The sequence below is a fragment of the Limanda limanda genome, chromosome 2 (genome assembly GCF_963576545.1).
Source record: "Limanda limanda chromosome 2, fLimLim1.1, whole genome shotgun sequence".
Lineage (NCBI taxonomy): Eukaryota > Metazoa > Chordata > Actinopteri > Pleuronectiformes > Pleuronectidae > Limanda > Limanda limanda.
Window position 1 is genome coordinate 17,962,290 of NC_083637.1, and position 26,999 is coordinate 17,989,288.

General features: G+C 41.7%; 1 protein-coding gene across 2 annotated transcripts; it reads left to right on the forward strand.

The window, feature by feature from the left end:
* rab11fip4b (RAB11 family interacting protein 4 (class II) b) lies at positions 1–26,663 on the forward strand. 2 transcript variants are annotated; one of them, XM_061084420.1, is made up of 14 exons: positions 1–417; positions 11,823–12,073; positions 12,621–12,806; positions 14,815–14,949; positions 16,410–16,445; positions 17,654–17,753; positions 18,171–18,274; positions 18,436–18,576; positions 18,898–18,979; positions 19,744–19,881; positions 20,076–20,234; positions 22,446–22,526; positions 22,992–23,135; positions 24,057–26,663. In XM_061084420.1, exons 2-14 carry the CDS (start codon positions 11,856–11,858, stop codon positions 24,171–24,173), a joined length of 1,641 nt encoding a protein of 546 aa, XP_060940403.1. In that variant the 5' UTR covers positions 1–417; positions 11,823–11,855; the 3' UTR covers positions 24,174–26,663. The 2 variants fall into 2 exon arrangements, with proteins under 2 accessions (XP_060940403.1, XP_060940411.1); XM_061084428.1 differs by lacking the exon at positions 22,446–22,526.
* Positions 26,664–26,999: the final 336 nt, after the last annotated feature.

Sequence of the window (26,999 nt, forward strand, 5' to 3'; positions counted from 1 at the left end):
CAGCCGGCGAAGCAGAGCAGCCAGAGAGGGACAGTGTGTGAGGGTGCAGAGTCTGTGCTTGTGTGTGTGTGTGTGTGTAAGTGTGTAAGTGTGTGTGTAAGTGTGTGTGCATGTGTATGCATGTGTGTGTGTGTATGTGTGTGTGAAACAGTGAGAGAGAGGAAGTGCAGGTGAAGCCAGGGAGTGTTTTAAAGTGGATGGTACATTGCACTCCTCTCTGCCTCTCGCTGGACTATTCCACCAACAAGGACTCACCCTTCGGACTGTCCAGAAGCTTCCTCCTCCTCCTCCTGGGAACACCTGTGTGCATGTGTGTGTGTGCAGAGGACACAACAGACCTGGCCCTGCTGAGGGTCTCTGGCTGGGGGAGAAGGGGGGACCGCTGCTGACCATGGACTCCCCTCAATAGAAAACGGGGTAAGGAACCAGACTGCAGCCTGCCTGCTGAGAAGGGGGGGTCATTTGACAGACAGACACAGTCTATGTGTTAGGGAGGGGGCTGGCTGTTTCAACATGGGAGGGGGGGGCTCAGATTCAGTGCAGAGTCCATTGTCCGCTGCCTGTGTGAAAGTGTGCTGCTGCATGCAGTGGACCCAGCCTCCCTGCTCGCGTGTCTGTCCTGCTCAGCTGGTCGTGACTGTGTCATCACTGCCCTGTGTCGCTCTCTTGTCATTCTCTTCGCTTCAGGTGCATCCTCCTCCCATCATTTATTTTTCCTCTCCTCCGTCTCTCCTTGTTCACTTTCTGTTGCGGTTCAGCGTCTCTCTGAGGGTAATGGGATTGATTGGGAAAAACCAGGGTATAGCTGGAAGTAGAGGGAATAATAAAAAAAAAGAAGTGTGCAGTCCCAGTAAGGTAGATATAGATTGAACACGCAGGTGCTGATGGACTGAGAAAAAAAGGAAAAGGAGGAGAAATGAGTTTTGCTATCTAGCAAGGTTTCGATATTTAAATGTATGATTCAAGTTTCTTATTTACGTTTAGTTTGACCATAGATCCATGTTGAAAATGATGCAGGAGGAAGAATATTAATGGACCTCTTATAATCGCCCTTTTAATAATAGACTTAACTATATTTTAGATTGTAAAATGTCTTTCTGATCTGTAAAGTTATAAAACACGTGCAATAGTTAAGTAAAGGATAAATAAATAATACATGTGCAGTTTTTAACTGTATGATCGTGACAAGTCAGTGGATGAAACTAGCCTGTTGACAACAGAACTGTTGCGTGCACTTTTTTACCTTCTAAGATTAATTCACTAGTCCAAAAATAGAAACAAAGGCGAGGTGAGTTTTATTTGTATTGTGGGATCCCAGCAGCGACATGTGACGTCAGACTCTCTGGTGGTTTTGAATACTCCTGGTCTGTGACCGCACGTTACATAATGAGATTTACTCTTCTCCTGCTGAGCTGAAATACTCTGCTCATTGTCCCACACCCGAAACATTCCTATAGACTTTTGTTTTCCACTAAAGAAATTTAATTTATTACATTATATTAAATTAGACTCAACCCTTGTCATGAATGCTCATGAAATTGCACAGAAAGCAAGTGGGCTACAGAGACAACAACATGCACTGGCATATTATTGTCATATAATCTTACGTTGTTTCTTTCTACATTTATTTGATTTAGTTTCCTCAAACAAAACATTCAGCCAAATGTCTTTGACAGGGCACAACCTGTACACCAGGACTAGAATAACTAGATTAACATGCGGCACTGAGCTGTACTGGACAAATGGAGGATAATCTGCAGCAGTCAAAACAGTCACTCCTTATTGACACAGACAGGAAGAACACTTCCAAAGAAGAACAAAAACATCTTCACACAAATCAATAACATCATCTGAGTCACTGAGTTCCATGTTGTGTTCCAGTTGTTATTAAACCAAACATCTACACAAGCCATTTTAAATTCTTATTTTCCTTTTAGAAAATGTTCTAATGGGTTAAACAGACATTTGAATAACAACATTCACACGCAACAAATGAGGAGCGGCGGCGGCGGCTGGACCACCTGCTGAGGGTCGGCCACCAACGACTCACTGAAGGGCCCTCGTTCAATAGGCAGCAGCAACAGGCTCAACAAACAGAAAGACAATGCACTTTGCACAAAGCACGAGGTTCTTTTCTTTTCAGCAGACGTGATGTTTTTTGGCACAGAGTGGCTGTGGATGCAACACACCTCGGCTGTGAGATGACAAACTCAAACAATTAATGAAACCATTTATTTTTTGTGCGGCTACAGATTCGGCAGGTTGTTGTGCGACACTCCCCCCTCCAGTGTCGGCTGTAGGACTAAGAGCAAAACAAAGTCATGACTTTGGTTTGACTTTTGTGTAAATGCTGACTTCCTCTCAGTGTGTGTAGTTCAAACATACATGTGGTTGTCGAGCACTTGACAGCTCAGGGGCAAACTGACATTAACGGACATATAAAACTTACACTCGGGTCGACTTGATTTAACAAATCCTCGTAATTACTTTTCAATATGACACTGATGCTGTTTAAGTTTGTTTCTTTCAAGGACCAGCAGCACACGCACACAGTGACAGGAGGTCAAGTAAAGTCAAGTCAAATCTATTGCTTATAAAGGGCTTTAGAGAGAGAAACATGCAAATATATGGCACAAGATGAACACATATTTAAGTTAAATTAAAAAATAAAATAAAAGCAAAAATAAAAAAGCTGCAAACAATTATCCAGCTTACATCGCAACCTTAACCAACCTCTTTAATTTATTGTCACAAGCGCACAGTCAACTGAGACACTCTCTCACCTTGCTGCCTTGCTGAATGCAGATCAATTAAAAAGCCAATAGCTGATGCATTACAGTCAATGTTGTTGCACCTCTTTTTCTGTCCACACAGTGTTTTAGCTGCGAGCAACCAAGGACTCCCATAGGACAGTTAAGACATATGGATGTTGTCTATGTGACTAGACAGCTCACTTGTCCCGTCATGTCCTCAGGGACTGTGTCTTTAATTGAAGATGCACTTCACACATTAACTTGATTCACACACACAAAAACCAAGGACAAGAGATGTATTTCAGGTTCTTCTTATTTAACGGAACTACTGTTCGTACACACCCACGCACACACATGCGACTGTTTGCTTAATAAACTATCACTGCCTAGTATTAACCCTTTACTATCAAATTAAAACACCTGATTGATAAAGTCAGGACTGTTTTAAAGAAACTCTACTGTAGGACTAACATGGTATATTTGTGAGGTTTAGTTTCTTTTTGAGGACATTTGCGGGTCATTTGGTCACTTACACTGTTTCACCACTTTGGGTTTCCTGTGTGTATCTGAGCTGGACTTCATTGAAAATGCCTCCACACAGTGTCTCTGCTGTCGCTCCAGTCCCCTCCCTACATTGTGCTTTGTCCAGTGCAACATTCCTGGTAATCCAAGTAGCTACCTGCTTCCCTTGAGACTGAGACGGAAACAAATAGTGTGTGTGTGTGTGTGATTTATTACCTAAAGACAAAGGGGTAGTGTTTTTTATATGTGTGTGGTGTAAGTGTCGGAACTGATTTAAAAGCTGTAGTTTTGAGTTAAAGACGAACGAGCATTGAGGACGAGAGGATATATTTCAAAGTAATCACACTGGACAGCCTCAGGTGTTTTGGTCAGATGCGTGTGTTTATCTCCAAAGTGTGTGTATGTGTGTGTGTGTTTGTGTGTGTGTGTGTGTTGTGTGTGTGTGCGCCTCATTTATCGAAACCTACGTTTCTCACATGTTGACTTAACCGAATGGTAGTGAAATATGAGTCATTACTTCTCTTTGTGCAATGTGCGCATGCAGTGGGAGAGTATTGCTTTCCATGGGAGGTGATTAATACAGACACGCAGGCAGATGGATGTTATTGGTTCCCTGTAAATACAATCCATTTAGGCATGAAGATGATTATGACCCAACACGACATTACTTTTTAATAGTAATAATAGAGATGCAAAACTTATTCTTTTCATTTTTGATTAACCGACAGATTGCCACCTCGGCCAAGGAGGTTATGTTTTCACCCCTGTCCATTGGTTTGTTGTTTTGTAAAAAAATCCAAATCACCTCATTTACACAAAACATGGATGTATGAATGATGAATCCAATAACTTTTGTTGCCAATCCGGATCAGGGAGCAGATCCAGGAAAGTTTTTGTCCATTTGTCTTGTATATTTTCCCAGGAAATAATTAATGGATCTTGATGAAAACAATCTCTCACATTTAGGGAACTGATATATATGAATGTTTGACATTTAGTGCAGTTTGAATGAATTAAGGAGAGTGCTTGGCCCTGGTGGATGAATGCGCTGTGAGTGCCATTCTCGTTTGATTTTTTGTCTGCAGGATTATGCAAAAACTGCTGGATGGATTTCTAGGGAACTTGGTGGAAGGACACGCTCTATGCCATTCTAGTTTTACCATGTCTAGAAAATATCAACAAAATAATGAGTTCAGTACCAACATCAAAATATTTAATTTCATATTATGTATGACGCAGAAGGGCAGATAATATCCACACATTTATCACACTGATAATTGAATAATCAATTAATGAACAAACAATATAAGCTTTTGTTGTCAATGGGAAGTTGTGTATTATTTCCTATGGCTGTCTGACTCTTGTCGTTCCCCAGCGGCGAAATGTGAAGAGAGGTAACAGAAGTCAAAATGCTGAATATGAAAGCAGGATGATTAGACGATCCAGTTTTTAGGTGAATATTTTTGCAGCAGCAGCACTTGAGGAGCTCAGAGCTCGGAGAGAATAAAGAGAAACAGAGAGGATGAAATGAACAAAGAGAGAGAGAGAGAGACTGAGATGCAGGAAAAGCCTCTGCAGAGAAACGCCTTGTGTCACTGGAGCTCAGTCTGATAAACACAAGCAGAGAGACTCTGCTGCTCTCTGTTCTTTCTATGCTGCCTTTCTTTCTCTCTATCTCTTATTCCTCAATCCCTCTTTCTATCTCTCTCCTTTTCAATTCCTCTTGCGCTCCTCTGCTCGTCCTCCAGCCCCTTTACTGCTGACTCACACTATATCAAAGCTTCGTCAGTGTCATGGATCGATCCAGTCGATCTCACTTCATCTCTTCTCCATTCCCACCCCTGCACTGGTCTATCCCTCCATCTCTGTTCTCTCTTTTTGCACAACACTTGTTTTGCTCAATTGTTTAGCAACACGGTTACTGTCCGACTAGTTCTATAACAAACATGTAACCTGAGAAACACCTTTTAAATCCTTTTAAGCGGTATAATTCCTTCAATCTAGTTTTGCTCAAATGACTCACCACAGAAGTGCTTGTTTGGATATCCTCAGAGGGCACTCCTAAAAAGAGATCATAACTTAAAGCCTTACAAGACTCTCATAGATCCCCCATTTTATCAGGTGAAGCTAGTTCATAAAATGTAACTTTAAATATCTCAGGCAGATTCTTCACATAAGCTGATCTGCATTACTGCAGAACTTTTACAGCACGATGGGCTGCGACCATTGTTCTTGATAATTTAGATCTTCTTATGGGAAAATCTTCAAAAGCTAAAAACAAGTTAACACATTAATTACAAATGTACACAAGTGAATAAGAGACATATGGAAATCTGATATTCATATTATACAAGTGCAAGTTAAAAACCGTCCTCTGCCTTTTTTGATACATGGGAATCAATAAGGCCTTGAAACGCACCATCATCCACATAATTCTCCATTGTTCCAGAAAGACAGATGAATGATTTTTTCAGCACTCAAATAGCATTGACTCTCGGTACTCAGCACAGTCTCAGATGTGTGAGGGGAGCTGGGTGGAGACTGTTGTTGTTGTTGTTGTAGTTGAACCAGGGGCCCATCGACATAATGGTTTCAAAGTTAGAAAGCTAGTTCACTTCTTTCTAGGGTAAATCACCATGGTAACTTATGTTGAATAGAAAAACCTGTCATTGGCCCAACTACTGACCAATTAGATCATTGGGGAAACATGAGTCATTCTACACTCTACAGGATCCTGAGTTGGGCAAAACAATTTATTGCAAAGTGACAGATAATGAAGAGCAATATATATTTTCATTAAATGTTGTTTCTGTTCCAGACTTGATGCTGTAGTCTATACTCACTCTGTCACCGCAGCTCAGAACAACATGACAAGACTCTGTGATGACAAAACTAAATCCTCTGATGTCGTATTAGAGAAAATGTCAGCTCAGAGTTGAATATTTTTCCATTATTATAAATAAAAATTTCAGTCGGACTGAACTCATCACACATCAGCTGCTTCTGTCCTCTTTGCGTTGGCAGCAGAAAGAGATATCACTTACATTTTTTATCTGCATCACGTTTTCATAATAGTTTGTTTATCATCAGAATAAATACTAAATTTAATTAAACTCTTTTACTTGTACCTGTATCACAGTTTATGTTTGCCGAAATGCACAGATTTGAAAACAATGCAGGAAAGATCTGCATTTCTTTTCACATTTGACTTTAAAAACACATTTATTTACATTAATAAAGTTTGTGTTTTTGGTTGTATTTGTTTTATTTTCATTTGTGTTTATTTAGGATAAAGCTTGCCTCAAATTCCTTTGGGGTAGCGACACCTCAGGAATCATACACAGTTTTCTTTAGATATACATGTCAGGTGATTGTTTTGGTGTCAGAAATGTTTCACACAATAATATCGTTATTGTTATTGTCTCCCAACAATCCATTTAATTCTGGATTCTCTTTGTGCTTGTTTGCCAATTTTTGACTTAAGTCTTTCTCTAACACAAGTACACACTTGTTTGCTTCATGTGTAACCGGTACTGTAGCTGCAATAACATCATTTGGTTATTACCATTTTCCAAACTGTGATCTAATAGTTACTTGACTGTCAGATGTCAGAAACCCGTCAGTATTTTCAGTAACCGTGTCGGCAGGATGTGATTGGTTGTCAGCGCTCATGTTGCTTAGACTAACTGTTCACTGCTGAGGAGAATGATGTGATTCTCAAGTTCAGCTGAAAGTTAATGACTGGAAAATTAATCCAGTCACTCAGAGTTTCAGTGTCTCCTGTTTTTCTCTGCCCGATACATCTCTCTCTCCCTCTCTATTTCTCTCTACTCGACATGGAGTGGTCTCTCTCTCTTCAGCCTTCCAGAGAGAAGTGTCCTCTTCTCTTTATTCTCTCTCGTTTCCTCTCACATCGTACGTCTCTATCGCAGCTGCAGTGATTGAATAATACATTATTCCCAGAGAACCTGGCTGTGTTCGTCTCTTTGTCTTATACACAAGTATCAGTGCTACACAACTGTTCCTTTACTTGGAAGGTCTGCTCCAACTGTCTTTGTGTCTATAGGACACTCTCTGACTTATATTTTACAGGGAAGGTTTACAGGGTTAACTTGCTTTTTCAGCTGCTCGTGACATTTAATACACGACCTGTCATTAAATCTGTGACATTGGGTATTTCAGTGATGATTGAGGAGATGTAGAAGCTCATTTTTACCTGGAAACAGAAAGCAGTCACACATACACACACATTTACATTTTATACTAAAATAACACAGGACCAGGCTCGAGCTGGCCACTAACACACAGCAAAGGTCTGTTCGCTCAACCTGAATTCCTCATCTCTGAAAAAAGAGACAGAGTTCCTATTCTTTATCGCTCCATCTTTTCCTTCCCTGACACTGGTTTCACCTGGGAGAGCGGAGAAGAAGAGCAGGGAAGGACTGTCTGCATTTAAACTGGGTCAGACCCTGCGGCAACAGACACAGAGATCTGAAAGTCATCTTCTATCTTTCTTTCTAGTTTAATGGGTAAAAAATCTGTACATCAACAAATGCTGTGTACAGTAATCTTACCTTGTATCACTGACCTCTGAGAAAGGTGAACATTGGACATGGATGTTGATCAAAGCATAAAACAGAGTAGATGTTTATTATCTTGATATTTAATGTGAAGCCAATTATAACCATAGTCCAAATAATAACTAAAGATACACATGACTGCACATTACTTTACCATCTCTAACACAAGCACGTAAAGTCAAATATCGCAAAAGTTGATGTAAAAAATTTGCCTGCAAAGGATTTTTACTATGTTGTAAAATATGTTAAATACCTGATTGAAGATGTTGATAAATAAAATTGTTCCCAGCAAACATGTAAGAACAGCAATAAGAAATCCTCCTTTGGCCAAAAACAGATTTTAAGGCCCGTCAGGCTTCAGGCTGTTAAAAGCACAGCAGCTCTCCTCATCCTCGGTTCAAAGCCACTGGCAGGTTGGATGGTGTTTGGCAGCCGAGCTGTTTGTGCTGCGGGGAATCAAGCAACACAAAACACTCTGTAGAGTCATGTTTTGGCAGTTTGAGCCCCCAGGCTGAACTGGAGAAGTGGGAACAGGGAGAGGCACACTGTAAACACACACACACACACACACACACACACCGCACCTGCTTTTACTTCTATCTCTGTGAGGACAATTGACATGATAAGTTCCGTAACCTTAACCATCACAACTAAATCCTATCCTTAAATCCAAGTCTTTGCCCTTAATCGACTCAACAAAGATAAAATACAAGTACACACTCACTGTAGGATGATACCTTTCATCATTGTCTTCGTCTGAAAAGCCTTAAGTGGCAGCTTCAGTGACGGCAAATGTTCTCCTGAAACTGCTACTTGACTGCTCGGCATGAATCCTTTCTGTTTCTTTGCATGAGATCTTGACTTGAAGGACACTGACACTTATTCACCTGAACACAGGAAAATAAAGCTATTCAAATAATGTGAAAAAAGCAGTCAGCTTGCAACTAGATACAGTCTTTAGTACCCGTGTTGTATGAACTGCAGGATAATGTTGTGCTGAATCTTCTGCTTTAACTTTGCTATCAGAGTGGGCACGCTCACTGAGAGAGTCTTCCAACTGGCTCGTCAAGCCTTTCTGTCTCCACTCCTCAACTCGTGCTTAAAAAGAAGATAGGATCTCCTATCAGAGCTCTGAGATGAGCTTTGTGGTCAGCCTACGCCACCATGTCCTTCCGGTTTTTCATGGTGGTGCGTGATGGTTCGTTTGTTGGTACTCTTCCATTTCTCTTCTTCTGTTGGCTGTGCTTTCCATGGTGTCTTCTCTCAGCTGTGGATGTGAAAGTACTGAATCTGCCAATGAAGTAAATCTCCCCAGTTATAGTAACCGTCTAAAGCTGTTTTCAGACGTGATGAAGATGTCTGCATAAGACTAACCCAGCGGGAGATTTTTCAGGGTCAGACACGTTGACAACATTCAGGCAAGGGAATGCATCTCGGAAAGAGCGTGTAGTGCATGATTTTATTTTTCAGCACAGTGGCATTGAACATTATCGTCATCTTTATAGGAGTCTCCTACGTGTTTAACGCCTCTTTTTCATACTGAGATATTTGTATCCTTTCTGTTTTTTTCAGTCCTGCGTCCGTTGCTTGTTAGAAACATAATTTCGACAATTTCCTGCTGTTTTCTCACATGGGCTCACTTTGACATTTTACCAGGTGGACTGCAGGAAAAGTCCTGGAAAATCTCTGGAGCAACTGACTCAGACATTTGCGTTCTCAAGTATACAGTGCCTCAAGTGAAGTACATGTCTGAAGCCGGTTAAACAAAGTCAATACATCTGGGACTGGCTGTATATTGCATGAGCAGGATTTACTATGTTAGCAAGGACTTCATATGAAAAGCTTCATTATAAGCCCAACAGGTGTCAAGTTGCCCACTGTGTTGGTTTGCCCAGTTTTTGTAATTGTTGTGGGGGAGACCAGAGGGGGGGTGCTGCCTATTTTCTTGCCGCACACTGGGATGCTTATTCATCTGCAGGGATATACGGAGACTGGTCCGAGGAATGCTAAAGAGACCTTTATCCTTCATTTTCTTTCTCTCACAGACTCAGTCTCCGACCCTATGTTCGCTGTTTGCACAAGTGCAGTCTCAGTTAATGTGCTGAATGGATCTTATTTTTTTTAAAGCAGGTACTGTGTGTATGTTGCTGTCATTTCTCCATTGTTAACAGAAATACAACGCACACTACATACAGTACAAATAGTCTTGTGTTGGAAGGAACTGAGTATCCATTGTTCAGCCAAGAAATCTACATCAAAAAGGCACGTGTGTGTGTGTGTGTGTGTGTGTGTGTGTGTGTGTGTGTGTGTGTGTGTGTGTGTGTGTGTGTGTGTGTGTGTGTGTGTGTGTGTGTGTGTGTGTGTGTGTGTGTGTGTGTGTGTGTGTGTGTGTGGTATTCCTCATGTTGGGGGCCCTAAATCGCTTAGGATAAATGTCCAGAGATTCAATGTAGGCCAAAGTCAGTGCATTGTCCTCTGAAGTCTTCCTCTCAGACTCCCCTCTAATCTTTTTCTGCAGTTAATTCATTTTTTTAATTCTTTCTTTACTTTTTCCTTATCCTGACTTTTTAGTTCAACTCTTCTTTTTCTACACCTATTCCTCCTCCCCTTCTGACACCCATATCTTGATCCATGCCTCTCTCACCCCACATCTCTCTGGCTCCTCTCAGGGACTTGGTCTTCACCTGCTCCCCCTCCCTCACTCTGCTCTGCGTTTCAGCTGTTCAGTCATGCTGAGATAAGTCCTTGTTCTCCGTTGCGTTAGACTAGATTTGAGCCGCTAAATAGCTGAACTAGATGGAGCAGGACCTGTGACCTTTGACCAAGGCCACCCTTTCACCTCTGCCCCCCTCCAGACCCCCACCGTCAGCCTAAGACCATTCCCACAATGACAGGGATTCACTAAATGGTAAATCCTCCCTTAAACTGAATCCACTAGTTTCTCTGCATTAACTGGACCAACCTTGATTTGTGAACACCTCTCTCAAACATAAAACAGAGTAGAGTACTTAATTCCAAAGGACCTCCAATGTCTTAAATGATAAAATCACTGCGTATAAAAGATTGCAATGTATTATATTTAACAATAAGAATATTTGGCTAGTTTTCCTTGGTTTTCTTTCCCTTTTCTTATTTTCTACTTCTTTATTTACACATTCACAGTATTTCCTAGCACACAATGTGTTGTTATCTTCAGGAAGAGTTAAACTCCTATAAGTCCCGTTCAATTCTTATACAGCTGCACCAAATTTATCACACACTCATAGAAAGCAGTTCCCTAGATATGCCAGATCTCTCATCAAGATCCATGAATTATTTCCTGGACAAACAGTGTAAATGTGAACAAAATGCTCTATGTCACAATCTTGAAGAAAATAAATTCCTTGATCCACCACCTTTGTTCAGAACTAGCCCACTGTTCCACCAGGTTACTAATTAAATGGGTTCAGTAGTTTTTGTGTAGAGACAGACAAACCCACAGTTAGCAATACAACATCACCTCCTTGGCAGAGGTAATTATTTAGATTATTTCCTTTATTTCAAAGTTCACAGATATTTCAGTGACACTGAGTTGGCTGTTTAGTTAGTGGGAAATAATTTGGCTTATCGGTACCATGCTCCCATGGCCCCATGTGCTTGATTCCTCTACATTTGTGATCCCTACCCTATTAAAACCCTTACTGTGACAGCCACTGGCAGTTCCTGTCAGCAATGTCACGCTGGATTTAAATACAGCAATGAGAAAACATCAAATAATGAGGACTGGGAGAAAATATCTGAAGTTATAAGGAGTTTGTCTTTAATAAAGTGAATCCATAAAGATTTCCCATGTGATAGAAAACAATATGAGCAGAAATAACTCTATAACAGAACAGAAGGGTAACAGAAAAGGAGGACGATAATAGCAGCATTACTGAGATAACAAAAATAAACTGTGCTCTTTTTCTTTCTCGCTGACGTTCTCCAGGGTGGCGAGGAGGAGCGGGTGTGGCCGGTCATCATGTGCACGCGAGCCTGTCCTGACCCCGTCCCTGAGTGCCAGCTGTTCCCGGGAGAGGTGGAGGGGCCTGAAGAGGAGGTGGCAGACGACGGCAGGGAGAGGGAATCGGACAGAGACAGCGCTGTGGAGAGCACCCAAGGGTCGGACACCTCAGACGGGCTCATCAGACCGGGGGACAAGGAAGACGCACTCGGCGATCTCTTTTTCCCGGGGGAGAAGTAAGGACACCTCCATTTTTATTTTCATACTTCCAACAATGTTGAATACCCGTGTCAGTTTGTTGGTTTGTTTGTTAATTTGTTAGCCAGATTACGCAAAAACTACTAAACAGATTTCCACCAAACTTGGTGGAGGGATGGACCCAGAAAGGACCCATTTGATTTTGATGCAGATCCAGGATGTGGGTTTTTTTCACATGGCATTTAGGTTATCAGACCACTTCCTTTTTTATTTTCTATTTCTACATAACAACTAGACAGTCATCCGTGTTTTCACTTCCTCTTTCCTGTCTGTCTCACTGCCTCTAAATTGGACTCCAGCTCGATGGCACTCAATACTGTTTCTCTCTCTCTCTCTGAAGGAAACATATATTCTAAAGTTAATGTAAAAGTATATTTACTGTGTGTTAAAAGGTTTGATTCTGTCATCATGTGATGAAGATCTTAAGCTCATTCTCTGCTTCTTCCATTACTTATGGATTGTCTTTGTTTTAATTTCCACACATGATTATGAATATAACACCAACCTCTCCCTGTTGTTCCTCAGGTGTGGTCAGACTAGCATCTCAGTGACCTCTGACCTATCGACACGTTCCTCGGCTTCTCTGAACGAGGAGCAGTTTGAGGACTACGGGGAGGGGGAGGAGCCAGACTACACTCTCAGCAGCCCCTGTCCGGACGACGAGACTCGTACCAACGGATACTCGGACCTCGGTTCATCTGTTCCCTCGAGGTAAGGGAGAGAAAATAAAATGCTCTTTGCGTTCAGGATATTTCAATCATGAGGGAGTGAGAGAGTGATATTAACTACATTAATTATTACAATTAACAAGATGAGGAGACTTTGGAGCTTAAACCAACACAGGAAGTAGAACGCAATGAAAGCAGCCTGATGACTTAGGTGCTTTGGATGTAAAGGAGACCCCCCCACTCAGAGCCTATAGACACTGGTTGAGATGATGAAGAATGGAGTATGACGTTGGGAGGTTTAATGAAGGCTTCTGATTGGACGATTTGAATGGAGATGACCTGGTATCCAGGGTTGAGCTGGTGCAGGGGGAGATGTGGGTCACTCAGGGACGGCGGTACCGAACTAACAGCTGAATGACAGGTGGGAGAGAGAGAACATTTTAAATTCTGATAGCTTACAGGTGATTGGCTCAGGGCGAGTGTGTCAGGTTGTGATTGGATGTAAACATGTGACCTAGGAGACACATAAGCCACGTTTTATTAGTAAGGCACAAAAAGATCTTTGGGTGTGACATAAAACCCAATGCAGGAAGACAGTGAGGTCACGATAATTACCTCATAAATAACCTTCATTAGCCGTAATTAGAATGAATGTGATTATCATGTAGATTTCTTCATGAATTTGCTTCTGGCACGGTAGCAAACGTTTCCTGCTGGTAACCACAGTGCAGATAATTAATGCATTTCACTTGGCTTCTGTGCTGTAATGTGCTGATGAGGCAAAATGCAAATCACTGCCCAGTTTCTGGAGCTCAAACTCTGTTAAATACATTTTTGCTTGAGCCTCCACTCAGCAAGCTCTATAGTCTATACCTGACTCATTTATCTGAGTCCTGACTGTGTAAGTTTGGTTTTGGAGTTCTTCCCCTTGAGGCCACATTAATATTCATTAAAAATCCTGCGCTTAATGGGATTAAGTCTCCCGGCTGATAGACCAGCAATACTGCTCCATGCTCCTTCCACGCATACCAAGCAGACAGAAGTCTCCAAATGCAGTTGGCATGGAGATTGTAATTCAGAATGAGGCCCCGGTTTATTAGAAGTTTTAGACAGCTCAGCATGGGAAAGAAGTCAAGATACAGAACAATGTAGGTTAAAGGTGCACTTGCTGATTTTGATGTAGGGCCACTTAAACCAGAACATATTCTCCTAAATCGTTGGGTGTAAAGGTTTGAAACTCATCTGTGCTGACTAATATTGGATGCATAGAAAACCTTGATTGTAGATTATAATGTATAATGTATAAGTATTTCAGCGACTGTTAGGCTTATCGTCTTAATGTCCTGAATATGGACCTCTTTGCGACATAACACATAAAATAAATGGAGTCTGAATTTCTGGATCCAAATATTACCTCCAAAAAAGTGCTAACAGTGAGTTCTCATGTAGAAAATAATTTGTACACAGTCTCTCTCTCTCTCTCTCTCTCTCTCTCTCTCTCTCTCTCTCTCTCTCTCTCTCTCTCTCTCTCTCTCTCTCTCTCTCTCTCTCTCTCTCTCTCTCTCTTTCTCTCGCTCGCTCGCACACACGCACGCACACACACACACACACACACAGTGAGATTGGACACTGAAACTCTAAAACTCTAAACTTGTGTTAACTTGCATATAGAGTAAGGAAGCATGATCCAGTCAGAGTTGATCACAGAAGACACGTTCTGGAGGCATATTAATGAAAGGTGTGAACACACATACTTAACACAGTCCACCTGTGATCGGATCTCTCAGGACATATGTTGATATCAGGTCTGAACGGGGGCCCTTGTCTCTCTTTCTCTCTTTTTGACTCTCATTTTATTGGGGTTACTTAGTGGCTAGCTGGATCGGTTTTTAAAGGTCTCTTGGCAGCGGCTACTTGGTTTTATACACTCAAATGGAGACTCAATGCTCTCACACGCACATGAAATCCAAGTCGGTTCACTTTAAATTGACTCCATAGTGTTTTCATTGGCACATAACAAATTGTGTGTGTGTGTCTGTGTGTGTTTACAGTGCAGGACAGACTCCTCGTAAGGTGCGTCAGCATTACCCCGGCGAACTGATGGATGTCTATTGCTCTCAGTGCAGCAAAAAGGTCAACCTCCTAAATGACCTGGAGGCTCGCCTGAAGAACCTCAAGACTAACAGGTAGAAACACACGCACATGCACACAGAGACACACACGACACATGTGTGACACATGACAAACACCTACCATAAACCGGGGGTTGGTGCAATGGTTGCTACAAAAATAATATTTTTGTGCAGTGTTTTCATTTCCCTGCTCTCAAACCTTTCCTGCTAACCTCCATACTTTCAAATCAAGTAACCACCATATATGTGCTGACTGCGCTTTGTCCTGTCAGTTTAATGAAAATAATTGATCATAATTCCACCTACTTAAAAAGTCTGTAGCAGCGGCACAATAACCGATTCCACAAACAAAAGCTTCTTATTTAAAACAAGTAAAGCGACATATCTCGAGGAAGACTCAGCGATTATTATTCTGGCAGGTTGTCTGTACACACACATGAAAAGAGACTGGGGCTGACCTTTTCATTTAGTATAATTTAATAGGCAAGATTTTAATTAATAACAGGGGTGTTTAAAGCATTTCTCCACCTGCTTCATGTACGAACAAATTATCATTCAGATGCACACACGCACAAGCACACACACACAAACACTAATTGATAGTTACATAAGGATGTCACTCCTGTGCTTACCTCATCAGCCACTGTAATGTGGGAGCCTATTATTGGAAACATAATCCTTAGTGACCTGCAAACACATGTGCACACATGCACACAGAGTCATGTAAGAACAATAGATAGTGGAAAAATAATAAGAATAATGTTGATGAGAACAGTGAGTACTGTTTAGTTACTCTGCTGCAGGTTTGTCTCCCTATAGAGAGACAGATCTATAACCCAGCATGTCGCTCCCTATTAGACCTGTGCTTTCCCCTTATGAATAATGAAGCAGATGTGAGTATAAAGACAGAGTCAGAGTGGAAAAAGCAAGAATCAGAGAGTGAGTTGTATATCGATCGCAGAAATGACTTTGTGAGCTCATAGAAAGTGGATCTGAAAAGGATGATGATGGGATTTTATTTTGATAAAGAAGGAGGATATACTCAAACGTGTATGAACATAGGGCTGTGCAATAAAACAAAATTAATATTTTTCGCGATATATCTTTCCTCAATAGCATTATATATTCTTATTAAATTTGCCAATGTTAATGTATAGTTATATAGTTTTAGTCCCTCTGTTCTGTTCTATCAGTTATTGATGATGTTAGTTGGCTTCATTAACATTTGCATGACCCTACACTACATTTGCTCATTGTTGTTATTCCAATGTGAAACACAGACGATCTGAACATTAGACTAACAGAGTCTGTGAGTTTTGGCTCAGCAGACATAAGTGAAAATCTATTTGTATTGATATATATTTATGTTTCTTTCTCTCTCTCTTTCCACTCTTTCTGTCACAGTGAACAGCCAAAATCTTAATTGCCGTCAGCAATTATTGTGTCAGCGCATTGCCGTATCCATGACGATTTGCTCTAACAAATTGTCTGTGTTTTGTTTTCTGCCTTTGTAGCCCCAACAGGAAAATCTCCAGCACGGCGTTTGGAAGGTAGGTTACCTCTGTGTGTGTGGTGTGTGTGTTTGTGTTTCAAAAGGTCACTCCCTTGTTCTCTGTGTTTATGCATTATACAGCCTGAGATGCACGTGTTTGCTTTATTTGTTGACACACTCACAGACGAAGATAGAGCGAGATTAGCAATCCTTGCTTCCTTATCACTCCGCAGCCCGACCATTGAGCTTTAACAGCCAGTTAATTACTAACTAGTTATCCAAAGATAAAACACAATGTCTGGGTGAGATTTATCAGATCTACAAACAGAGACGTGCGGGAAGCACTTTGGTTTTACTTCCGCGCTGCGAATAAATCAGCGTTTCAGTGGCGGACACTTCATGGCCGGTTGGTCTGTACTGACTTAGATGTTTTGTATCCAGGCCTTTTGTCCTATTTCCACCCTCTGTAACTGAATTACAGTGACATAGTGAAAATGGCCTGTCAGACCTGATCTATGTATTCAATATACGGTTTGGCTCCCTCTCCTTGTTCCCTCTACTGTCCTCTCTGTCCACTTTGATTATGTCTTTCACTTTATTGCTCTCTTTATCTTCTGCTTTTTCTTTCGGTTTCCTCTCCTCTCCTCTCCTCTCCTCTCCTCTCCTCCTCTCCTCTCCTCTCCTCTCCTCTCCTCTCCTCTCCTCTCCTCTCCTCTCCTCTCCTCTCCTCTCCTCTCCTCTCCTCTCCTCTCCTCTCCTCTCCTCTCCTCTCCTCTCCTCTCCTCTCCTCTCCTCTCTAATCTCAATAATGGAGCAGAAGCTTGTTGTTGATACATTTTTCCATCAGTGAAAGAGGGGTCATATTGGCATGTATGCCCCACTTGACTGAGTGACACAGTCCCATATACACACAAACACACCTTTGTGGGTGTCTCTGTAAAGCTATGTGTACTCATTTTTTATTCTGCTTGCACAAGCTCTCCCTCATGGGACTGTCCTTGTATCCCTATATCATTTATCTTCCAGAAGCCTCTATGCAGGGCAGATCACACTTACTTTCAGGCTCTCTCTCTCTCTCTCTCTCTCTCTCTCTCTCTCTCTCTCTCTCTCTCTCTCTCTCTCTCTCTCTCTCTCTCTCTCTCTCTCTCTCTCTCTCTCTCTCTCTCTCTCTCTCTCTCTCACACACACACACACACACACACACCAGATATTGCTCACATGGATCTATCCTCAGCTGGTTCTTTCTATCCCTGTGTGTTTGAGCAGGCAGCTCCTACACAACAGCAACTTAAGCAGCAGCAACGGCAGCACGGAGGACCTGTTCCGAGACAGTATCGACTCCTGTGACATCGACATCAATGAGAAGGTATGGTTGTGTGTGTGTGTGTGTGTGTGTGTGTGTGTGTGTGTGTGTGTGTGTGTGTGTGTGTTTGTGTTTGTGTGTGTGTGTGTGTCGCAGGTTTGTCTAGATGCTATGTTGTGAGCTCTTTTAACCAACAAATAGATGGTCTTTGGTAAGTACTGGCTTTCTGTATTCCTGTGTGACTATTAACAAACCATAAAAGAATATACACTTATACACTATTCACCTTCAGCCCTTATTTGCACTGTTAGTGGTGGCTCTAAAATACCAGAGAGTGACATGTGGTGGATGTACAGCTTAAGTAGAAAATGCTAATTTATGATCATCCCTGTCAGGATTCCTCTTGTGTCTGCAAAGTACGGAGATATGTCATGTTCATTTTGTGTTCAGTTTTCAGTAAATCTTCTCTGTTTCCATCAGGTGACTTCTCTGGAGAAGAAGGTGGCAGAGCTGGAAAATGAGATTCTAATGAATGGCGATCTCAAATCCAAGCTGAGGCAGGAGAACACGCAACTAGTTCACAGGTACAGAAAGCTGTTCTTTCAAAAATGGATGAGATTTATTTTAGAAAAAGTAAGTTGGCTGTAATGCAAGTTTTTTTCTCCAAATTACAAAACTGATCGTCAGACATAATGTTTGTGACTTAGCATTTCAAAAAGTAACAGTTTATATATCATCATGTCAGGGTTAATGAGCTGGAGGAGCAGCTGAAAGACACAGAGACACGAGCAGATCAAAACCTGAAGGAGGGACTGAGACGACATCGAGAGGCCTACGGCAAGATGGAGCGAGACAAGAACACACAGACAGAGCTGCTGAACAACCGGTGAGACACATACACACACGTATACTAATGTACACAAGGTAAAGACTCCTTTTTTTCAGTATGAGAGGATTAGATGAGTCAGTGTTGCTTTTAAATCCCTTGATATGGGGAAACATGTACAATGACGTGTCTGCAAGTTAAGAGAAAATACTGTGAAACCGCTGGGGTCTTAGATATTCCTCCTCTACATTAGTCAGCTACTTCTGGAGCCATAGAACATACTGTGTTTGTTTGGCTGAACCTGTTCTAGGACTGGACTGACTATGAGGCACTCATTTATATATACATTTAAACTGACACGCTGGATCCTGTGTTTTTCAGAGTAAAGCAGCTGGAGGAGGAAAACTGCGAGATGTCTCTTCACATGTGCCGACTCAGGTCACAGACGGAGAAACTGGATGAGGTGAGTCATGTTTACTTGTCCATGTATATTTGTTCATTTTAATCCTGTTTTTCTTTTCGTTTACCTTTGTTTTTAAAGAACACATTTTCTGCTAATTTTTGCATGTTTTTTTCTCTACTTTATGATAGAGGTTTTTGTGTTTGTAAATGTCATCGACGTTTAAAAGCCAAAAGTCTGCGTTAAAGTCACAAACAATACTGCTCGTCAAGGCCCGGATATAACTTCTCAGTCGTCCGGCCGATGCTACCGCCACATAATTATGACATGTGACTCATCATTTGCATAATACATGCCTAGTTGACACACCCAGGGGAAGCAAGGGCAGAGACCAGCATTTCCAAAAGTTGACCAATCACAACAGAGCGGGCCAGCTGGCCAATCAGAGCAGACTGGGCTTTATCAGGAGGGGGCCTTAAAGAGACAGAGTTTTCTGAAAGGCAGAGCATCTAAATGTTTTCAAGTAATATCCCAAATAAAACCTGAATATGATGAGCATATTATGTTTCCTTTTAATACATCCAGCTGATTCTTTAAGCAGAGCAACTTGTGAGGAACTCTCATTTTAGTTACAGGAGGAGGTGGGAGAACAGCTGCGTATTGAACCACACCTCTATTTTGAGGGTAAACAAGAAACACCAAACCGGATACCTGTCAGTCACACATGTTGTCGAATGTGCAGCCAAAAGTGTCAAGGAAACAAAACTCTTTGTATTAAAACTATTCTTAAATACATGCACTCTTAAACAAGACCTGTCCATTTTCAGGAGAAGCAAAGAATGACGGACAAGTTGGAGGACACCAGTCTGCGCCTGAGGGACGAGATGGACCTCTACAGGAAGATGATGGACAAACTGAAACAGAACAGACTCCAGTTCCAGAAGGAGAAGGACGCCATGCAGGAGGTGGGAGGGTTGTTCTTTGCAATTACACACAGACACGCTAATCAAAATGGATCTGTTCTACTGCTTACTCTCTGTCACTCCTCTCCCTCGCTCACTCTCTCACTGCAGTTATGTCACCTCATACACCTACACTTGGAAAAAAGCTGCATTGACATTATGTAACGTTGTTCATCGGCCCTTTATCTTTTGTCCAGCTGATAGAGGACCTGCGTCGAGAGCTGGAGCATTTGCAGCTGTTCAAGCTGGAGACTGAGAGGCCTGGCCGCGGCCGCACCTCCTCCTCGAGTCTGGCCGACTTCAACTGCAGGACCAGGGAGGTGGAGCTGGAACACGAGGTGAAGAGACTCAAGCAGGTACTGTGATGAAAGTCTCTCTCTGCAAATACTTTACCTGGTACGAGTTGTAGCTCTTGGTTTTTGGGGATGTCTGCGTAGTGAGGGAGCTTTAAAATGCTGAGATGATAATAAAACACCTTCATTTAGATTCAGAACCCTGAATCCTGTATTGCTGAGCTGTTATTGAAAGATTGGGCCTGTTTAGGTTTACGTTGCACTGAAAAGTTGCACAGAGTGTATCTAAGTGAGTTACCTTAATATGTCACAGATTTAATACAGTAGAAAATGGAAGGTGTTTAATTTCACACAGGATACTCAGCAGTTTTTATTTATTTCAAACATGGAAGAAATGTTTCTACTTGTTTTCCTATCCTTGATTTTTAAAGTGTGTCTTAATGTAATCTGTGGCTTGTCTCTGCCTTCAGCCAGTCTCTCCAGGAATGTGAAATATTGTAATACTTAAAAAACTGCACAGTCCCTGGATTATTTTTGACAAAGAAATGCTTTACACACAAAGACAAATTTGTGTTTTTATGCCAATAATCAATTTTTTTCTGTAAAATGTTACAGTTGCTGTACAAAAACAGTACATTAATTTTATATTACAACCAGTTCTGTAGCTCTTGGAGGAAATACATGCAGGATGATTCAGGTGGTTTCAGATGATGCAGCTCATAGATTCATACTCAAGTTACATTCACCCCTGCAGAGCTCGGTGCACTTAACCAGGCTCTCACAGTGGTTTCCATTTAACATGATGTGTTACTGAGCATCACATCCTGCAACGCCCACATTCAGGGAACAATTATGCTATTTTTTGCCGCGGCAGGCGATTATCATTCACCTGCATTCAGGTGTGTGTGACCGTGCCGATAGCGTGGACATGTGGTTGGTCAAGATCCTGTTGGCTCTTCTCATTCCCTTAAGGTCCCTTTAAAAGCAGCACTATCCTCAGCATAGTGTGCTAATAGTGATGCAACAGAGAGTCCAGTGGACCTTAACCCAGCTCAGTGTGGCAATACTGTGTAACATATTGATTCACTGTTCTCTGGTTTCACTTTTCCCAAAGTACATTTGCCTCTAGGTATCTGCCAACCAAAGTTTGAGACTAAGATATCAGGTTTCTGCTTCCGGTCTCAGTGCACAGACCTGATGCAAAGTAAACATGAGAGATAAGGGAGCAGATGAGAGTGTTACTCAAATGTCATCTGATAAGACTCGTAAAAGAAGTTTTCTGGAAGCTGACATGTCCTCCTGTGGAGTGGGAATTGTGCTTCCACTGACTTTAGCCAAAAGTAATTATCAAAGTGAGAAGTTGCTTAAACCACCTGGCCTTGAGGTAACTGTGAAGTGATGCACAGCCAGTCAGAGAGGATTGCTGATTCATACAGTGTGTGCATTTGAACAGAGACTGATATAGGATGATGTGAGGTCCATGTCCTCCTGTAGCCTCCAGCCAAGTGCAGACGAGGAAGAAGAGATCATTCTATTACCAGCTGCAGTCTGCAGATCATTTTTTTCATGTCTTTCTTTATATCACCTATTACTGGCAGTTTTAGCTGGATGAAAAAAGGGACGCTGTGTGTAGGTCACTTTTCTGATTTGACAGACGCTGCCCTGCAAGATCTATGAGAAGGACAATGTCACTATCTGGGACCCCGTTCAGACCTGGTATTATCATCTGTCCTGAGTGATACGATCACAAGTGGTCAGCGCTGAGTTCAGATCTGAGCGCAACCAAATGCATCCGGAGATCCAATCACTAAATCACATTCGCCGCTGGTCCTGGATGCATGGCCACAGGTTTTTTGTTCAAACCAACTACTCAGCTGACGTCCTCTGACCCACTACAGCTTCACCGAGAATCAAACTTATTATCATGCTTCTCAGTGACAATATATTCAATTTATTTGTGGTCACAATATCAACACTAACCCCCACATAATGACTGAGTTTGCCACCATACACACACACACACACACACACACACACACAGTGACATCAGATGCATCTGTAAAAACCACACAAATGACATTCATGTATATTTATGTATAGAGCGGTAAAGTGTTCCCAGGGGACACATTCTGGATGCATTTCAGTACGAGGTGTGAACGATCGTACTTACAGCTGTCCACTCTTCATTAGGTCTCAGGATGGATGTTAACACCAGATGTGATCAGGGTCACTCTTGCCTGTGCACAATGTAAATGTCTGTATATGTGTGTCCAGCCGTTTGCGTCCCAGGACTTTCCTCCCTCTGAATTCCAGCACCTGGTGTTGTCTGGGGCTTGGTTCCATCCTGGCCTGATGGTAAAATTGCTTCTATGACATCTGACCTCCCGATTAACCACTAATCACATTGGAGTAGAGTGAACTTGCCCGAGCTGAATTGGGGTCAGTGTTGCAAACCCCCCCTTCCCAACTGATGGTTCAAAAGGGAATGAGGGTATAAAGCAAACTGACCTCTTGTCAGCGCTCGCGGGCAACCTAATCCTGGAGCTTTCATAACAAAGCAGGGGAGCAGTTTGTCCTGTAACACGCGTAACCCATGTAATGTCCTGTAGGTGTCGCCGAAATAGATATGCATTGCTGTGTTTGCTAATGGCTGAGGTAGCACATGCAGTGTTTTGGCGTATGGGCTGAGTGAGGCTTGAGTAGTGGTCATTTAAAAAAAAGCATAAGCAGCTTTAATGTGCTTGTGTGGTCCAGATGCATATCTCATTCTCCCCCCTGTCTCTCTGTCTCTTTCCCTCCCTCCCTGACTCTGTATCTTAGGAGAACCAGAAGCTGAGGGAGCAGAACGATGATCTGAACGGTCAGATCCTCAGCCTCAGTCTCTATGAAGCAAAGAACCTGTTTGCCACTCAGACCAAGGCCCAGTCTCTGGCTGCAGAGATAGACAATGCCTCGAGAGACCAGGTACATATTGGGAGCAGAAACATTCTACCTACTTTACATTATGATAATGCAGTCCATTTAAACTAGTGTCTCATTAATGACAATGAAAATGGTCAACATATATTATTCTGAACAATAGACTGGATATAATCATGGACGTTATGACTGATCCCTAAAAGTGAAGCATCTCAATCTGTTGGCTCGCTGCAGTATATGTCAGAAATCCTCCATGTTAGTGGATGGGACATGGGCTAAACTAATAATTATAACATTTTACATTGCACTTATCACACTATTTTTCCAGTTTGTATGGTTTTAATAAGTTAATTGATGATGTAAAAAGGAGGGAAACTTCAAGATTGACAGCTTAGACTGACACGATTGGTCGAGCGCATGTATCGGCGGGTCATCGCTCCATTTCCCAATCACTAGTTCATACACTCCGGCTCCAGATGCCCAAACTGGCAGTGTTCAACTTCATTTCTGGATAGTGGAAGAACATACAGTCTACGAACTGAACTCTTTGTCTGAATTGTCCACTTATCTGCATCTGATTATTTTCTTAAATGGATTTCATCTGAACTAGGTTACATGATCCTTATTTACAGTTGTTAGAGCCTAACTGTATATCTAGCACCAGTGTTCTGAATATTACACTATTGTAGATTTGAATATGTAGGTCATCACCAAGATATACCACACACATAACTGCTGACCAGTCCCATGGAAATAATCCATAATACAAATGATTTATGCATAAAAAGACCAGCAGCATTTCTCTGTACAAAGAGAATTTGTTTGTTGCTTTTTATTAATTTAGTATATTCTGGCATTGGGTCAACAAAAGAGTGGTTGTATAACGATACAATTAATAAGACTGAAGTGTGCAGTGTTAAAAATAACTGAAATGAAAATATGTTTGACATACTTCTCTATCCCCAGCTGATGGAAGCCCTGAAGGAGCAGGAGGAAATCAACCTGCGCCTGCGACAGTACATGGACAAAATCATCCTGTCCATCCTGGACCACAACCCCTCCATCCTGGAGATAAAAAACTAGCAGTGACTCAACTGGAGTGAATCTCATCCTGGGACTCGGGAGGACGAGGATCATTCCAGTTGCTGCATCAAGACCTGATTCTGTAAAGGAAAGCAGAGACAGGGCAGGGCCAGTCGGAAACCGGGACATATAAATAGACATGCATCGCCCCCTGCTGTTTGTGGCTTGAAGAGGATTTATTCTGCAGCGAAGGCTCAAAGCACTGGTTGCTCACTGACTTTTGATCATACTGCTGTGACTCTGCAGCTTGAACTTTGTTTCTGTACATCCTTTGACCTGAAGACAAAACTGGAGATCCTGTTTTCAACGATCACTGGACATAATGTACTCGGGATAAAAAACTGGAACGATGTATTAAACCTGATGTGGGTTCTATTGTTTCCTGGTGTAGTGTTAGCTGAGGCAGTTTGGTACAGTGTAGAGAGAGGCGTTTAGGGCAATACAGTGACACAGACATACAAAGTTGACGTGCAAGACTGTAAACTTGAGCGAGACAGACATGAAGGCGGGTCAGTCCACTGTTGTCCAATCTGTAGACTGCTGTCTTTTCTCCCCCTGTCATGTCGGTGGTGTCTGAATGGATGTGATGTGCTCGGACCAGCAGGTGTTGAAATGAGGCTGAGGAAGGAGGCAGAAGTGGTGAGAGAAAGAAATGAAGAATGTCTTGATTTGAAGTTGAAAACGATGAATTAAGCAACAGTGGGAAGTCGGATGATGATCCACGGATCCTATCACAGGAGGTATTTGTCTTTTGTGAAGTCAGCGAAGGTTTATAGAAGGTGAAGTTTTTTGGGGGGTTTATATTCTTGAGACCATGTCTTCCAGGAACTTGAGACAGCACTTGCAGAGTCAATCAGTCCAGTGGTGAACCTTTTTTCACCAAGAAGTGTCCCTTAGGTTGGATCAGGCGAGTAGCAGAGTGTCACTTTATGAGGCTGCAACCGAGGAGTGTCTTTAAATTGTATACTTCCGTGGCTGCTGTTCGCCAGCAAGAGAACAAGCTCGTGAGGATTCTCTCGATAGCAATAGACCCAATGATGTTGCACAGAAATGTTATGATATGAATGTATAGGACGTACGGTGGAGTGACGAGTAGCCATAGTAACGTGGTTTACTTATCTCTCTGTGCTCAGTAAAAATCAACTCAGAAACTGGATGTGAGTGTCCATCACCTTTTTGGTACAAAAGGATTAGTACAGTTTTTTATTCCCAACTTTATTCAAGAACGTGGTTTTTAGTTTGACTGCAGGATGTTTTGTCACTTGCGTCTGTGCGCACATGAAACGTCTGCTCTATGATTTCTTCTCTGCTCTCGGTTATCTTTTTCTTCTGCGGTTGGATTTTTTTGTGAGATAAGTCTTTCAAAATTCCCCAACCAATAGAATGCTCGTTATAGTGTTAAAAATGAAATTGTCCCGCCCACATCGTGGGTGTGTTAGCTTTACTGCACAAGCAAAATCTGAATGTGACAAAATCTGAATGTGCCACCAATAAATCCTGCTCTCAAACAGAAACACCACGCTGTCCAATAAAGACGGGGGGGAAATCCTACAGATTAGAAATCTCAATCTCTGAAGCCAACAGGTCTCAGATTGTAGGGAATGGCTCTCTGGTACTCTCTTATACTGTAAATATCATGAATGTACAACTTGATATTTCACTTTGTGTGTGGCCCAAAAAGGCTTTTTGAATTGAAATCTGCGGTGTATGACGTGTTCAGTATTCTGTACTGCAATGAGGTTGTTTTTTTAAGATGGGAAATAATTACAATCTGCTGTGTCATGTAATGATTTAAAACTTGAGTTTTGCTTCCTTGCACAAAAAAGACGTTTGTTTCCTTTTGCATGGATCAACTTTTCTTCTGTCTGTGCCTTTTTTGAGGACATGTTTCAGGAAGACGTTGCTATAGATCTCCACAGGTACGTTTCTATGTCTGTGTCTGACATATTTTCTGGAATTTCTTGAAATGTTGTTATTATAAAGTGATAATTTGTATTCACGTGCCACTCACCACTGTTTTTTCAGATTGACAAAATGAGATTTTATACAGTTTTATCATGAGAGACCTTGTGATTGCTTTTGGTGTTCACATTAGAAAAGCACTATAGCACACTGCTTTGTAGGGTACTCAATCCAGCTTAGCAAATTTGGAATATTTGATCAATAATATTTTTGAATGCAATGGGGGACTTTTTGTTTTATGTTTTAAATTGGCCTTTTATATGGTTGTAAATCGTCTTCCTTAAGCTAAATGTTGAGCATTATGAGCAATATTTTAATATACTTAATTTCCACCAGCTGATTTTTGTCCTGTTTTTGCCTCACAAATATATAGCTGCTCGTGCCAACATAGGTTTAAACAGAAAAAGAAAATAAAAACTGTAAAAACAGTTAATCCATCTTTAATGTTATTAGGGCTGTCCAATGCAATGTTATCACTAAGTGGCAATAAAAATGACTTTGGCAGTGATGCTGGCTCATGAAACATCATCAGTTTAAACTGGTTTTTTTGTCCTCATAATAAACAACAATTTCTAAAAGATAAATCCACTTATTCTGTTCTGTCTGTGAATGCTGCTGCTCTCTTCTTAACCATCACAGTGATTAAACACTTTTTCTGTAAATAAAAAAACATTTACCACCTTGCAATTGAAATGTTTATCTATTTCAGCGTTGTCTCAAATATCCAGGGAAACAAGTAAACATATGATTGCACGTTATTTGAATTAATACCGCAGTCTGACTTAGACAAAAAGGGCCAGGTAGTGCTTCACTATGTTTTCAGTGAGAGAACGTTTGAGAGACAGCAGGATGGCATCATGAGCA

Excerpts from the sequence above, each read along its gene's own strand:
- rab11fip4b (XM_061084420.1), top strand. The coding sequence starts at position 11,856 with ATGTGCACGCGAGCCTGTCCTGACCCCGTCCCTGAGTGCCAGCTGTTC. Across the intron at positions 18,577-18,897 it reads ACAGAGCTGCTGAACAACCG|AGTAAAGCAGCTGGAGGAGG; the intron begins GTGAGACACATA and ends TGTGTTTTTCAG. Across the intron at positions 22,527-22,991 it reads GGTTCCATCCTGGCCTGATG|GAGAACCAGAAGCTGAGGGA; the intron begins GTAAAATTGCTT and ends TCTGTATCTTAG.